This window comes from Pelodiscus sinensis, chromosome 5 (assembly GCF_052426305.1).
Source record: "Pelodiscus sinensis isolate ZL-2025 chromosome 5, ASM5242630v1, whole genome shotgun sequence".
Lineage (NCBI taxonomy): Eukaryota > Metazoa > Chordata > Testudines > Trionychidae > Pelodiscus > Pelodiscus sinensis.
In genome coordinates, this window is record NC_143056.1 from 7,577,037 (window position 1) to 7,590,137 (window position 13,101).

General features: G+C 52.0%; 2 protein-coding genes across 7 annotated transcripts in view; one reads left to right on the plus strand and one right to left on the minus strand.

The window, feature by feature from the left end:
- TXNDC16 (thioredoxin domain containing 16) overlaps positions 1-5,471 on the minus strand; it is a 71,643-nt gene extending 66,172 nt beyond the window's left edge. For 3 of the 6 annotated variants that reach the window (XM_075926205.2, XM_075926201.2, XM_075926202.2), the window contains exon 1: positions 3,474-3,701. The gene's annotated coding sequence lies outside the window, so the exon portion shown is untranslated. Of the gene's footprint in view, positions 1-2,351; positions 3,429-3,473; positions 3,702-5,334 lie in introns of those variants that run through there. The other 3 variants (XM_075926203.2, XM_075926206.2, XM_075926204.2) reach the window with 3 other exon arrangements.
- GPR137C (G protein-coupled receptor 137C) overlaps positions 5,058-13,101 on the plus strand; it is a 31,610-nt gene continuing 23,566 nt past the window's right edge. Inside the window, exon 1 of the mRNA XM_075926208.2 lies at positions 5,058-5,571. Coding sequence (XP_075782323.2) covers positions 5,218-5,571 — 354 coding nt within the window. The 5' untranslated portion in view covers positions 5,058-5,217. The remainder of the gene's footprint in view (positions 5,572-13,101) is intronic.

A 13,101-nucleotide genomic window follows, 5' to 3' on the forward strand; every position in this document is an offset into this window, starting at 1 on the left:
CAATCTTGGCCTGTGTAGGCTGTCTGCAGGCTGTTGGCTTGTGACTTTATTATTTGCATTACAGGCAAACCCACGTTAGACAAGGGCCCCATTGTGCTAGGTGGTACAAGCAGTAAAAGACAGTCCCTGCTGCACAGAACTTACAAAACAAAAGGTAGAACACACAGAGAGATGAAATGATTTCCCCAAGATCAATGACAGAGTCAAGATTAGAACCCAGATCATAGACTTTAAGGTCAGAAGGGACCATTATGATCATCTTGGGCCTCCTAAGGCCCAAGCTGCTGCAGTGAGGGAGGTCTGGGGTTGTCCTCTCTCCCTGGTGCAGCCTAACCCTCTGCACAATGCAGGCCACAGAATCTCACCCACCCACTCCTGGAATAATCCTCTCACCTATATCTCAGATATTGAAGTTCTCAAATGGTTTAAAGACCCCAAGATGCAGAGAATCCTCCAGCAGTGATCCGTGCCACATGCTACAGAGGAAGGCGAAAAACCTCCAGGGCCTCTGCCAATCTACCCTGGGGCTGTCTACACATTGGCACCCCTTTTTGGAAAAGGGATGCTAATGAGACCAGTCGGAATTGCAAATGCCACGAGGGATTTAAATATCCCCCGCAGCATTTGCATGAACACGGCTGCCGCTTTTTTCAGGCGCGGGATTTTGCCGGTGAAAGGCACCAGTCTAGACGGGATTTTGCAGAAAATAAGCCCTTTTCCGGAAGATCCCTTATTCCTACTTGAAAGTGGTAAATAGGCCAATGGAGGGAATGATAGGAGTTACTATAGAGAACTTTTCCTGGGTGTCTGGCTGGTGAGTCTTGCCCACATGCTCAGGGTTCAGCTGATCACCATATTTGGGGTCGGGAAGGAATTTTCCTCCAGGCTGTGTCTACATTGGCACCCCTTTCCGGAAAAGGGATGCTAATGAGACCAGTCGGAATTGCAAATGCCGTGGGGCATTTAAATATCCGTGGGGGAAAGGTCACTCTGACAGCTAGTCCAGTGCTCTACCCATTAGAGGACACTGCCTTCTGAGCACCTCACTAGCTGGTGTTAGGGTTAGGGAGATATATTTTGGCATATATTTCTTAAAATGTTCTGGCTAAAGGAGACTATTTGCATGAAGTGTTTATCAGTGTTTCAACCATGGGCAGTGGTAATGGTGGCAGGGGGGAAGTTAGGCCTCCCCAAACCTCTACTAATGCTCCCCACTGCAGTCCCAGAGCCAGGCCGTGGCAAGGCTCAGAGCTCCTCTGGGCGGCCCAGACTCAAGACTTGGCCGCAACTGGCTGGGGCATGAGGTTCCTCTGGACTGCTCCAGGTGTCACTGGGCCAGCTGGCATTCGGAGTGACACCAGGTTCTGGTGGGCCAACCAGGGTTCAGGGTCACTCTAGGCACCAGTAGGCTGACTCAGACTTGGGCCGGCACCATCAGGCCAGCTGGGACTCAAGGCTGTTCCAGGTGCCGACTGGGGTTTGGCTGCACAGGCAGGTATGCCAGCGGTGGTGGGGCCTCAGGAGGAAGAGGCAGGGCAGGGACTAGCCTCCCCAAAGAGGGGGGTACACCTGACACCCATGATTTCAACTGCTTTGAAACAGGGAATGCATACACTCTGGTCAGTTTCACTACCCTCTGTGGCAGTGTTTCTTAAACTGTGTTCCCTGGCACAGGTGGAGAACAGTTTAAAATGGCCACCCTTAAAGGGGCAGGTGACTTTTTTTATTTCCTCAACAACTTTCCCCCATGGGGTTTTTTTTGCTCAACAAAAAATCCTTGGTGTTCCACATTAAAAAAAATATTGTTTGGTGTTCTTCGGTCTTAAACAGTTTATGAAACACTGCTCTGTGTAGTTCATTGCACTTCTATGGCCTTTACAGATGTTCAATCCCTGCTTTTGCAAAGATCCGATTACAGTCAACGCTCACAACAGAGCTGAAGGGAAATCCAAAAGAACAAATTATTGATGCTTGGGTCAGCAGCTGCTCTTGCATGCTTCCTGTTCAAGGAGCGGGAGTAATAAGACAACAAGGCCACAGCAAATTAAGCATGGTAACAGAAAGGTAGACAGGGTGCATGCACTCATTCTGACTGAGCTTCCAACACTGAGCTAGGCACCTCCCCGTTTAGATCAGCAAACCAAGCCCCAAAGAGCTTCCTTTCCCAATATCATAGGAGGCGGGAGGGACGAATCGACAGGGAGGCGCTACAGCAAGAAAGACCTCAGCTGCCTTGGTGAGATTCATGCAATTCCTCAACAAGGGCTGCTGCAGAACTGTTTCCTCTGTTGGCTGAAAATACAAATATAGTGAAGCCGCTACCAGTTTATTGCTTGCATCACGCAGCTCACCGGTTGTGTCTCAGGACCGCAGGGATTGGAGGAAAGCACATGGGGATGAAAGCGAGGCAGCGCCAAGTATTCATCTTGGATCTGCCACGGACCCACAGCACGGCCGGGAGCACCTCCTGCCATTTCTCTGCCTCTGTTTCCCCATCTGTACAATGGGGAGAATCCTCATGTGCCTTCCCCCCAGGGATGTTGTGAGAGGATGCGTACACGCTCCTTTGACCCTGCAGCTCAATCAGAAAGGGGGTGAAATGCTATCCTGTTAGGAGGCTGACCTTTTGCATGGATGTTTTACATCTAGTACAAGGGACCAGTGAATCAGGCCCCTACAACACTCTGTAAAGGCTACATAACATTATTATTACTATGAGACATTTACGCTACGGCTCTACCTGGACTCTTTCCTGGAACCCCATGCTCCTTCCTGTTTCATCGCACACTGATTTTAAATAAATGGAAAAGGGAAAATACCCGCACAGGAAGCAAGAAGCAAAGAGCCAGACTCCGGGCTGTGGGCCAGCTGCTTTGATTATTTCGAGGGTGCACATCATCCCAAAAGCCAGCCAAATGTGTCCCTTTGTGGGGGAATCCCTTCGGGGCATCCTATTCCCTCTCTGTCCCCAGCTCCCCTTTAAATAACTTGAATTGTTTAAAACCTCATTTATATCCCCGCCCCAAGTGCTGTTGGCATCCCCTGGCAGTAGGTACAAAGGAACTAGCCCTCAGGACACTTTCACTGCGGTTTCACTTTCACTTTCAGGTTCTCATGCACTTCTCAAGTCAGCACCTGCGGCAGGGTTTGAGCGGCAAAGGCTGCAGGAGCTAACGTCACCCTGTTTGGGGGTGTCCGGTTACAGTCCAACCCAAAGGCCCTGTTGCATGTGGGACGGGAACATTTCTGCTCCAGGTCAGGGACTCCAGCTGCAGGTTGGGACCATCCCGCTGGACTCTGTGGAACGCCTCGTGCTGCAAACAGATCCAACAGGAAGCATCCCCAGCTTTGGGGGCTCACTCACCCAGCAGGTGCTAGCATGTTTTGGGCACCGGTCTCTGCCCCAAGGACAGTGGGTTGAAGCTCTCCATCAGGCACTGGAGTGGGTCACGTCAGCACACACACACCCTTACCTCCTCTCCTGTGTGTCTCTTGGCTCGGGATGCCTCTGGTAGCAGGTAGCAGGGCTCACCCGTATCAGATACGCAGAGCAGGATGACAGGGTGCTGCTCTATGGTTAGGGCTAGACCCAGGCCAAGCTAAATCTTACCATGCTGGAGCTGTAGGTATCACCTATAACAGTCAGGCTCTGAGCCACCCTAGAGCACTGGGGGTCTCTGAGCTATCCCCTATAGCACTGGGGGGTGCTCTGGGCTATCCCCTATAGCACGGGGGGGGGCGCTCTGGGCTATCCCCTATAGCACGGGGGGGGCTCTGGGCTATCCCCTATAGCGCTGGGAGGGAGCTCTGGGCTATCCCCTATAGCACTGGGAGGGAGCTCTGAGCTATCCCCTATAGCACTGGGAGGGGGCTCTGGGCTATCCCCTATAGCACTGGGGGGGGCTCTGGGCTATCCCCTATAGCACTGGGGGGGAGCTCTGGGCTATCCCCTATAGCACTGGGAGGGAGCTCTGGGCTATCCCCTATAGCACTGGGAGGGAGCTCTGGGCTATCCCCTATAGCACTGGGGGGGGCTCTGGGCTATCCCCTATAGCACTGGGGGGGGCTCTGGGCTATCCCCTATAGCACTGGGAGGGGGCTCTGGGCTATCCCCTATAGCACTGGGGGGGGCTCTGGGCTATCCCCTATAGCACTGGGGGGGGGCTCTGGGCTATCCCCTATAGCACTGGGAGGGAGCTCTGGGCTATCCCCTATAGCACTGGGAGGGGGCTCTGGGCTATCCCCTATAGCACTGGGGGGGGCTCTGGGCTATCCCCTATAGCACTGGGGGGGCTCTGGGCTATCCCCTATAGCACTGGGGGGGGCTCTGGGCTATCCCCTATAGCACTGGGGGGGGCTCTGAGTTATCCCCTATAGCACTGGGGGGGGCTCTGGGCTATCCCCTATAGCACTGGGGGGGGCTCTGAGTTATCCCCTATAGCACTGGGGGGGGCTCTGGGCTATCCCCTATAGCACTGGGGGGGCTCTGGGCTATCCCCTATAGCACTGGGGGGGGGCTCTGAGTTATCCCCTATAGCACTGGGGGGGGCTCTGGGCTATCCCCTATAGCACTGGGGGGGGCTCTGGGCTATCCCCTATAGACGTGGGGGGGCTCTGAGTTATCCCCTATAGCCCTGGGGGTCCCTGCGCTGCCGGCCCCCCGAGGGGGAAGCGAGCCCCGCAGCAGCCTCCCGCGCCCCGCGCCCCCAGAAGAGGCGCCCGCCCGCGCAGGCCGCGCTCCGCTCGGCTGAGCCCAGTCCCAGGCAGCGCGCGGCGGCTCGGGCGGGGGGGGGGGGGGCGCTCGCTGCGCCGGGAAAACAACACCCGCGGTTGGAGGCGAACAAAGTGTCGGGGGGGGGGGGAGGGGAGGAAGAGCCGGGTCGGGCGGCGCCGGCAACCCAAGCCCAAAGCCGAGCCCGGCTAGCTCTCGGAGGGCGGGCCGGCGGTGAGCGACAGTCGCGGCAGCCACTGGGCAGGGCCGCGCGGGGCGGCGCGGGCGGGCCCGGCGGGAGCCAATGGGAACAGCCCGCTGTCCGGAGCGAGCGCCTCAAATAATCTGGCTCAGCTGATCGTCTCCAGCCGCGAGTTGTTGCCGGAGCCCGGGCGCGCTGCAGCCAGGCGGGCGGGCGCGCTGGCTTTTGTTGCATGGGGGTGTAGCCGCGCTGCTTCCCGGGGAGGGGGCTCCCCCCCCGGCCCTGGTTTCCATTGCACCCCCCCATGCGCGGGACCGTGCCTGCCCCCCCCGGGGCGATGCCCGCCATCCCCTACCCGGTGGAGCTGGGGCTGACGGTGCTGCACACCGCCCTGTACGCCGCCCTCTTCCTCTTCGCCTACCTGCAGCTCTGGCTGCTGCTCTGCTACGGCGAGAGGCGGCTGGGCTACCGCCCGCTCTGCCTCTTCCTCTGCCTGCTGTGGGCCGCGCTCCGCACCGTGCTCTTCTCCTGCTACCTGCAGAACTCCCTGCGGGCCGCCCCGCTGCAGCACCAGCCGCTGCCCCACTGGCTGCTCTTCTGCCTGCCGGGCTGCCTGCTCTTCGCCAGCCTCTGCCTGCTCAACCTCTATTTCGCGGAGGTAAGCGGCGGAGAGGGGGGGGGGGGGGTTGTTTACCAAATTCTGCAAACTTGGGAAGGGAGGGGGGGGGAGGCTGCGAGGGACTCGCCTTGGTTTGCTTTGCACCCCCCCCCCAGTATCACTTGGGAAGCCAGACCCCCCCCCCACCACCACCACCACCACCCCTCCTCCGGGCTGCTGAACTGGGCTTGCAAAGGGGAGCAGAGAAAGTGGTGGCTGGACTGTTGCCAACCATTACGTCACCGGCTCGAGTCTCTCCTGCTATTGTGGCTGCGTTTTTCTCCTCTCCCCCCAGTCTTGGCAGGTTGTTTCTCCTGCATCTGGGGCTGCAGGGCTCTCTCGCTGACCTAGGCTCAGCCCCCAGGCCAGAGGGGCCAGGACTGATGGGGATGCTGGCTTGTGTCGGGTTGTCACTTGGCTCTGGCTCCTCTCCCTTTTATTAGAGCTTTTTTTGGGGGGGTCACCCACCCTCTCCCACCCTCTCTAATGCCCCCAGTTTGGATCCCGGCTCCAGCCTCGGAACCGCTCTCCCTGCGCATCGATGCGAGTGGGTGACTTGCTTGGTCCATCGGGCAGTACTTTGCTCCTGGCTGGGTTTCATTGTCCCCCTTGCTGTGCCTGACTCTGCAGCTCTCAGCTGTTCCAAGGCGCACAAAGGAATCTCCAGCCGAGGGAAATTGCTCGGTCACAGGGGAATTATGACTTCATTTTCCCCAGGACACTGGCGTTCACATGATAATGCACAAGACGAGCTGCTGAGCTGCACCGTTTCTTCAACATTCCCCTCCTCCCCCCAAAAAACACCCCACCTGAACACTGGTGACACTCTCAATTTTTTTAAAAAATGGTCCAAGTCATAAACACCCAGGGTAACAAAATAGGTCCATAGGCAATATTGGTTGTTTTACCGCTTCTGTCTCTGCCAGTTTCAAGTTGATCTACCCATAAGTGTTCAACATAGCCCCCCAAAAGTCAAAGTGAAGGTGGGACATTAAGCACTTATTGATAAGTCTTGCAGCCTGGATATCTTTTTTGTGTTACTCTTGTAAATGACTTGCATGCTGCAGTGTGTTATGTGCATCCGGCTTTCTTCAGTGCTTAAAAAGATCCTTACGTGCAGAGTTAGCGCTGCTTCTGAAATTGCAAAATATCTCCAATGACTGCGAGAAACGGAAGGGCCAGCTTTTTTTTTTTTTTTTTTTTTCCCTGCAAGGAGAACTGACTTGGAGGTGAGGGGGTGGGGGGAAGGCTTCCTGCTTCCTTCTAGCTTCCAGACTGATCTGAATCTGAACTCCAGCAGCTATGGAATTCCAGCTGAGGAGCAGGGAATCCAGGATGCCTTTTAGCAAATAGGCGAACTGTATGCATGCTTACAGGGCCTGATCTTGAACTGGTCTGTGCAGTCACATGTACTAGTGCAAGGGCAAGGCTGTCCCAATGGGGGGGGATGTACAGGTCCTGGGACACACACCCCCAGTGCCCAAAGGTGCAGGTCCTAGGGCAACCCACCCCCCTCCCTCCCCGTAGCAGGCCCTGTCCATGCTCTGTGTTGCCCACTCTCCCCAAGCAGTGCGACCCAGGGGATCATGGGCCTGGTGTGGCAGCAGCAGGGGAGCTGAAGTAGCCCAGTATTTTGCTCCACTCCACTACCCTCCTGGCCTGCACTTCTCCATGGGCTGCAGGAACCAGTGTGTCCTGCAATGGGGGCACTTAGCTTCCCGCTACCGCTGAGAAGCGGCATGTAGTGGTCTGGGAGACAACAGCGCAGCAGGGCAGAGCTGGCTGCTGCACTGCTCTGGCTCCCATCACCCGTGGGGGAGAAGTGGCCCCTGTAATTCCCCAGTCCCTTGGGGCAGCTGCTGTTGGGACCCCAGAATGCAGGGCTTGTAGCTGCTTCCCTCTCCCCGATTCATCCTATGGACGGGACTGTTCTATGCAGCGATCATCTTCATTGGCAGACCTCTCTGGAAATCATGCATGTGGTCTGCAGACCCCCACCCCCGTTGCCCTTGGACCCCAGATCGAAAACCACTGCTCTGGTGCAGAGTGAGTGTAAAATCCTCGTGAGTCAGAATGACAGCATTCGCTCGTGAAAGTGCAAGCAACCACACGTGGAGGAGGATCGGGTCCATGGAGTTTGAGATGGCAGGGGTAGGAAGTGCCTGGTATGTCTAAAGCCCTTCATTCATCAACACCCTTATTCTCCTCCTCCTCCTCCTCCCTCCCCCCCCCCCCCAAAAAAAAAAGCTGAGCATTTTTGAGCCTGAGAGCTCTCTAGCTAAAACTAGCTAGCCTAGACTGGAGCAACCCCTTTGTGGTGACACACAAGTGCCCAGTATTGTTAGCTAATTGCTAAGGAATGGCCTTAATTTACCTGATGACCTACCTAAGGTGACACAGGGCACTTTTAAACTGAAACAAGGGGGCCCACTTCAATCTTAAACTCTCCATAGTGCAGCACTTGCATTGACAATGTACATAAGAACGGCCGTACTGGGTCAGACCAAAGGTCCATCTAGCCCAGTAGCCTGTCTGCCGACAGTGGCCAACACCAGGTGCCCCAGAGAGGGTGGACCAAAGACAATGGTCAAGCGATTTGTCTCCTGCCATCCCTCTCCAGCCTCTGACAAACAGAGGCCAAGGACACCATTTTATCCCCTGGCTAATAGCCTTTTATGGACCTAACCTCCATGAAATTATCTAGCTTCTCTTTAAACTCTGTTACAGTCCTAGCCTTCACAGCCTCCTCTGGCAAGGAGTTCCACAGGTTGACTACACGCTGTGTGAAGAAGAACTTTCTTTTATTAGTTTTAAACCTGTTGCCCATTAATTTCATTTGGTGTCCTCTATTTCTTCTATTTAGGGAACTAATAAATAACTTTTCTTTATCGGCCCTCTCCACACCACTCATGATTTTATAGACCTCTATCATATCCCCCCTCAGTCTCCTCTTTTCTAAACTGAAAAGTCCCAGTCGCTTTAACCTCTCCTCATATGAGACCTGTTCCAAACCCCTAATCATTTTAGTTGCCCTTTTCTGAACCCTTTCCAAGGCCAAAATATCTTTTTTGAGGTGAGGAGACCACATCTGTACACAGTATTCAAGATGTGGGCGTTCCATAGTTTTATTCAGGGGCAGTAAGATATTCTGGGTCTTATTTTCTATCCCTTTCCTAATAATTCCTAGCATCCTATTTGCCTTTTTGACTGCCGCTACACACTGTATGGAAGTTTTCAGAGAACTGTCCACGATCACTCCAAGATCTTTCCTGATTTGTCATAGCCAAATTAGCCCCCATCATACTGTACATGTTGTTGGGGTTATTTTTTCCAATGTGCATTACTTTACATTTATCCACATTAAACTTCATTTGCCATTTTGTTGCCCAATCACTCAGTTTGGTGAGATCTTCTTGGAGTCCCTCACAGTCTGCTTCTGTCTTCACTATCCTAAACAGTTTGGTATCATCCGCAAATTTTGCCACCTCACTGCTTACCCCTTTCTCCAGATCATTTATGAATAAGTTGAAAAGGATTGGTCCCAGGACTGACCCTTGGGGTACACCACTAGTTACCCCTCTCCAATCTGAAAATTTACCATTTATTCCTACCCTTTGTTTCCTGTCTTTTAGCCAGTTCTCAATCCAAGAAAGGACTTTCCCTCTTATCCCATGGCCGTGTAATTTACACAAGAGCCTTTGGTGAGGGACCTTGTCAAAGGCTTTCTGAAAATCCAAGTATACTATATCTACTGGATCCCCCTTGTCTGCATGTTTGTTAACCCCTTCAAAGAACTATAACAGATTAGTAAAACGGGATTTCCCTTACATAAACTGTTGACTTTTGTCCAACAAATCACGTTCTACATAATTTACACAATGTCTCTTGTGTAAATTGCAACTTGCTCAAGGGTGACACTTCAATTATCAGAGGGGTAGCCGTGTTAGTCTGAATCTGCAAAAGCGACGAGGAGTCCTGTGGCACCTTATAGACTAACTGAAGTGTAGGAGCATAAGCTTTCGTGGGCAAAGACCCACTTCATCAGATGCATGTAGTGGAAATTTCCAGAGGCAGGAATAAATATGCAGGCCAGGATCAGGCTGGAGATGACCAGGTGGATCCAATCAAGGAGGATGAGGCCCACTTCTAGCAGCTGATCTGGAGGTGTGAATTCCAAGAGAATAGAAGCTGCTTTTGTAGTTAGCAAGCCATTCACAGTCTTTGTTTAATCCAGAGTTGATTGTGTCAAACTTAAAGATGAACTGTAGCTCAGCAGTTTCTCTTTGAAGTCTGGTCCTGAAGTTTTTTTGCTGCAGGATGGCTACTTTTAGATCTGCAATTGTGTGTCCAGGAAGATTGAAGTGTTCCCCTACAGGTTTTTGTATGTTGCCATTCCTAATATCAGATTTGTGTCCATTGATTCTTTTACGTAGGGACTGTCCTGTTTGGCCGATGTATATAGCAGTGGGGCATTGTTGGCACATGATGGCATATATTACGTTGGTGGATGTGCAGGAGAATGTACCAGTGACAGTATGGCTGATCTGGTTAGGTCCTGTGATGGTGTTGCTGGTGTATATATGTGGGCAGAGTTGGCACCGAGGTTTGTTGCAAGGATTGGTTCCTGAGTTCGAGTTATTATGGTGCGGTGTGTAGTTGCTGGTGAGAATATGCTTCAGGTTGGCGGGTTGTCTGTGGGCAAGGACCGGCCTACCTCCCAAGGCCTGTGAGAGCGAGGGATCATTGTCCAGGATGGGCTGAAAATCACTAATGATGCGTTGGAGAGGTTTTAGCTGGGGACTTCAATTAGCAAACACCGTCCTTCAGTTCTTGATGCTCTGCCAGTGTGTGGTACTGAATGTTGTGTACCCCGGGCACATCTTTGCAGCATGGTGTACTACAGCTACAATCCTAACTACCATACTGACTTGCAAGCTGAGGGTAAGTACCTCTTTCAAAGCAGGGCCACCTGTTGGTTGTCTTGCACAGTGTTCGTGGAGAGGATTGTATAATCAAGGCCTCTAGGAATGTCCAGAAAGTAGCTTTTATTTTTCTTCATGCTTTTGTCTCCTATCACTATAGTTCACACCTGGCCTGGTGTATCAAACGCATCCTTTACCTCAAACAACTCAAGCGTGAAATTGTGCTGGCGTGTGAAGATGAGCTGTTCTGGGCCTCTAATTCACACACACACCTACTGACAAACTGCATTATTTCTGTACTTAACTACCTGTTTGAAACACAACCACCGCTTCCCACAGTCCAGCGATGGGTGGAGCAGAAACTGGTTGGGATTTTCTCTGGGCTTCCAGCCCTGCTATAACTTGTCAATGCTCATTTTCAGTCTTGGGAGTCAGATGTGCTGATTTTAGCTGTAGCAGTTGTGGTTTTCCTTCTGTTGCTCACTATCGACAAGTTTTGATGCTGTGTGTGAGCAGTTGGATACATCACTTGCATCTCTCTTTACCCAGCCTCTGCTTGTTAAAGTAGGTTATGCTTTCATCTTAACTTGATCAAGCTTATTCTGAGGTCTTGCTTCTCCCGTTATGACCGATACAGCAGTTTGTCTCCAATTGACCTTTCTCTCCCTCCTTCCCCCATCAGACCTCCTAAGAGGTGCATCTCCAAATCATAAGTCCAAGCATTGGCTTGGACACTGAAGGGCGAGATCTAAAATAGCTTGATTACAGCCCGTGGATATCTTGGTATCTTCCAAGTAGCTTAGCTCTGAAAGAAGTCTTCTGGCAGTCAGACCCCTTCCTTGAAGGGCCTCTTATGGGTAACTTCAGCCTCGTGCTTCCCTTCCCACGAGCCTGCTGGAATATATTGCTTCCTTATCACTCCCACCATGTATATCAGTACGACTCTGGTCTCCTGGAAGGCACAGCCCTAATGCTCCTATGGCAGGCTGCCTCCCTAAAGTAGACTCCTCCATGGCCTCCCACCTGTCTGGGTTTCCCTTTTTAAGGCTGCAACTGATGAGACAGCTTCCCTGACTTTAATTACACTGGAGCAGACATGAATGGAAGCCATGCTTAGCCTGGGAAATCCTTCTGCCCCCACAAATGTCTAAGCTAGCTAGCAGAATAGTGATAGCAATGTAGCCGTGTTAGTCTGGGGTAGCTGAAGCTAAATACAGGACAATGTAGCACTTTAAAGACTAACAAGATGGTTTATTAGATGATGTTTGATCTATTTGATCTCAGGAAGTGGGTCTGGCCCACGAAAGCTCATCATCTAATAAACCATCTTGTTAGTCTTTAAAGTGCTACACAGTCCTGTATTTAGCTTAAGCTAGCTAGCGAAACTGAACAGTTCGGTCACTAATCGGTGAGCTTACAAGATGCGCCACACTCCTCCTTCCTCATCTGGCTCTCCTGTTTCACGAGCAGCTCTGTTTCCTCCACAGCATGGCTCTCAGGACCACTTCATTTTAAACCAATAAATCCTGTACCGCAAGAAAACGGCCCCATTCACCCGCTACCATGGGACGTAGCAAACGTGCTGCCACTCTTCTGTGCTGGGAATGGAGGGTGCGTGCTGGTGAACCCTGGTGACTTTTAAGTAGCCGGGTGTGGTGGTCAGGGCTCTGTTCTGGGAGGGAAGGAACTAACCTGCCACCGTTTCTGTTCTTGAAGGATTGCACAAATCGGGCACTTCTGGGCATAGTCTCAGAGGAGCCTATGGCATGAAGCGTATGGGATTTTTTTTTATTTTATTTTTAGCACAGGCATACCCAACAGAAACTCTAGCAGCACAGCTAGGCTTGCGTAATTCTGTGGTATTGAGGCAGCCTGTGCCTAGGGAAGGGGTCTTCCTACCATTATTTGAGGAGGCTTCCACTGCAACAGGAAGATTGTCTTCCATCAACCTAGCTGCATCTCTGCTCCAAAGTTAGCCTGACGTAGCTGCCTTGTGGAGTTCATATTCTAACCAATGTAGCTGTGTGGACCTAAACCTTGAGTGGGGACAGGCCTTAATGACACGAGGGGTTAGAGGGGTTGCTGAGTTAGTATAACAGGAAAAATGTAAAACAACAAATAGTCTAGTAGCACTTCAAAGACTAACACAACATGTCAATAGTATCGTGAGCTTTCATGGGCACAACCCACTTCTTCAGATGACCGGAGTGTTGGAAGTTCAGATCCAAGAATAAATGGGGGGGGGGGGGGGGGCGAGAGGAAATGGAAGGGAAGGAAGAAAAACAGGCAGTGAGTAGATACACTTCAGAGGGATAGCAGAGTCTGTAACAGGAAAAACCTCAATGATTAGTCTAGTAGCATTTCAAAGACTAGTTACAAGAGGCTGATAAGAACAATTAGTCTGCACTTGGAAAGGAAGATGGAATCTGGGGCTAAGGCAGGAAGGTAGAGGAAGCAACTAGTCATCACTAGTTGACTATCCAATAAGCATAAGCTTATTGGATAGTCGACTAGTTGGATATTCCAGTTAGGGATGTAAGCAACAAGATCTGGCTGACCTTATAAATGGGAGTGATAGTGCAAGGTCATACATCTAGGCGCTAACAGC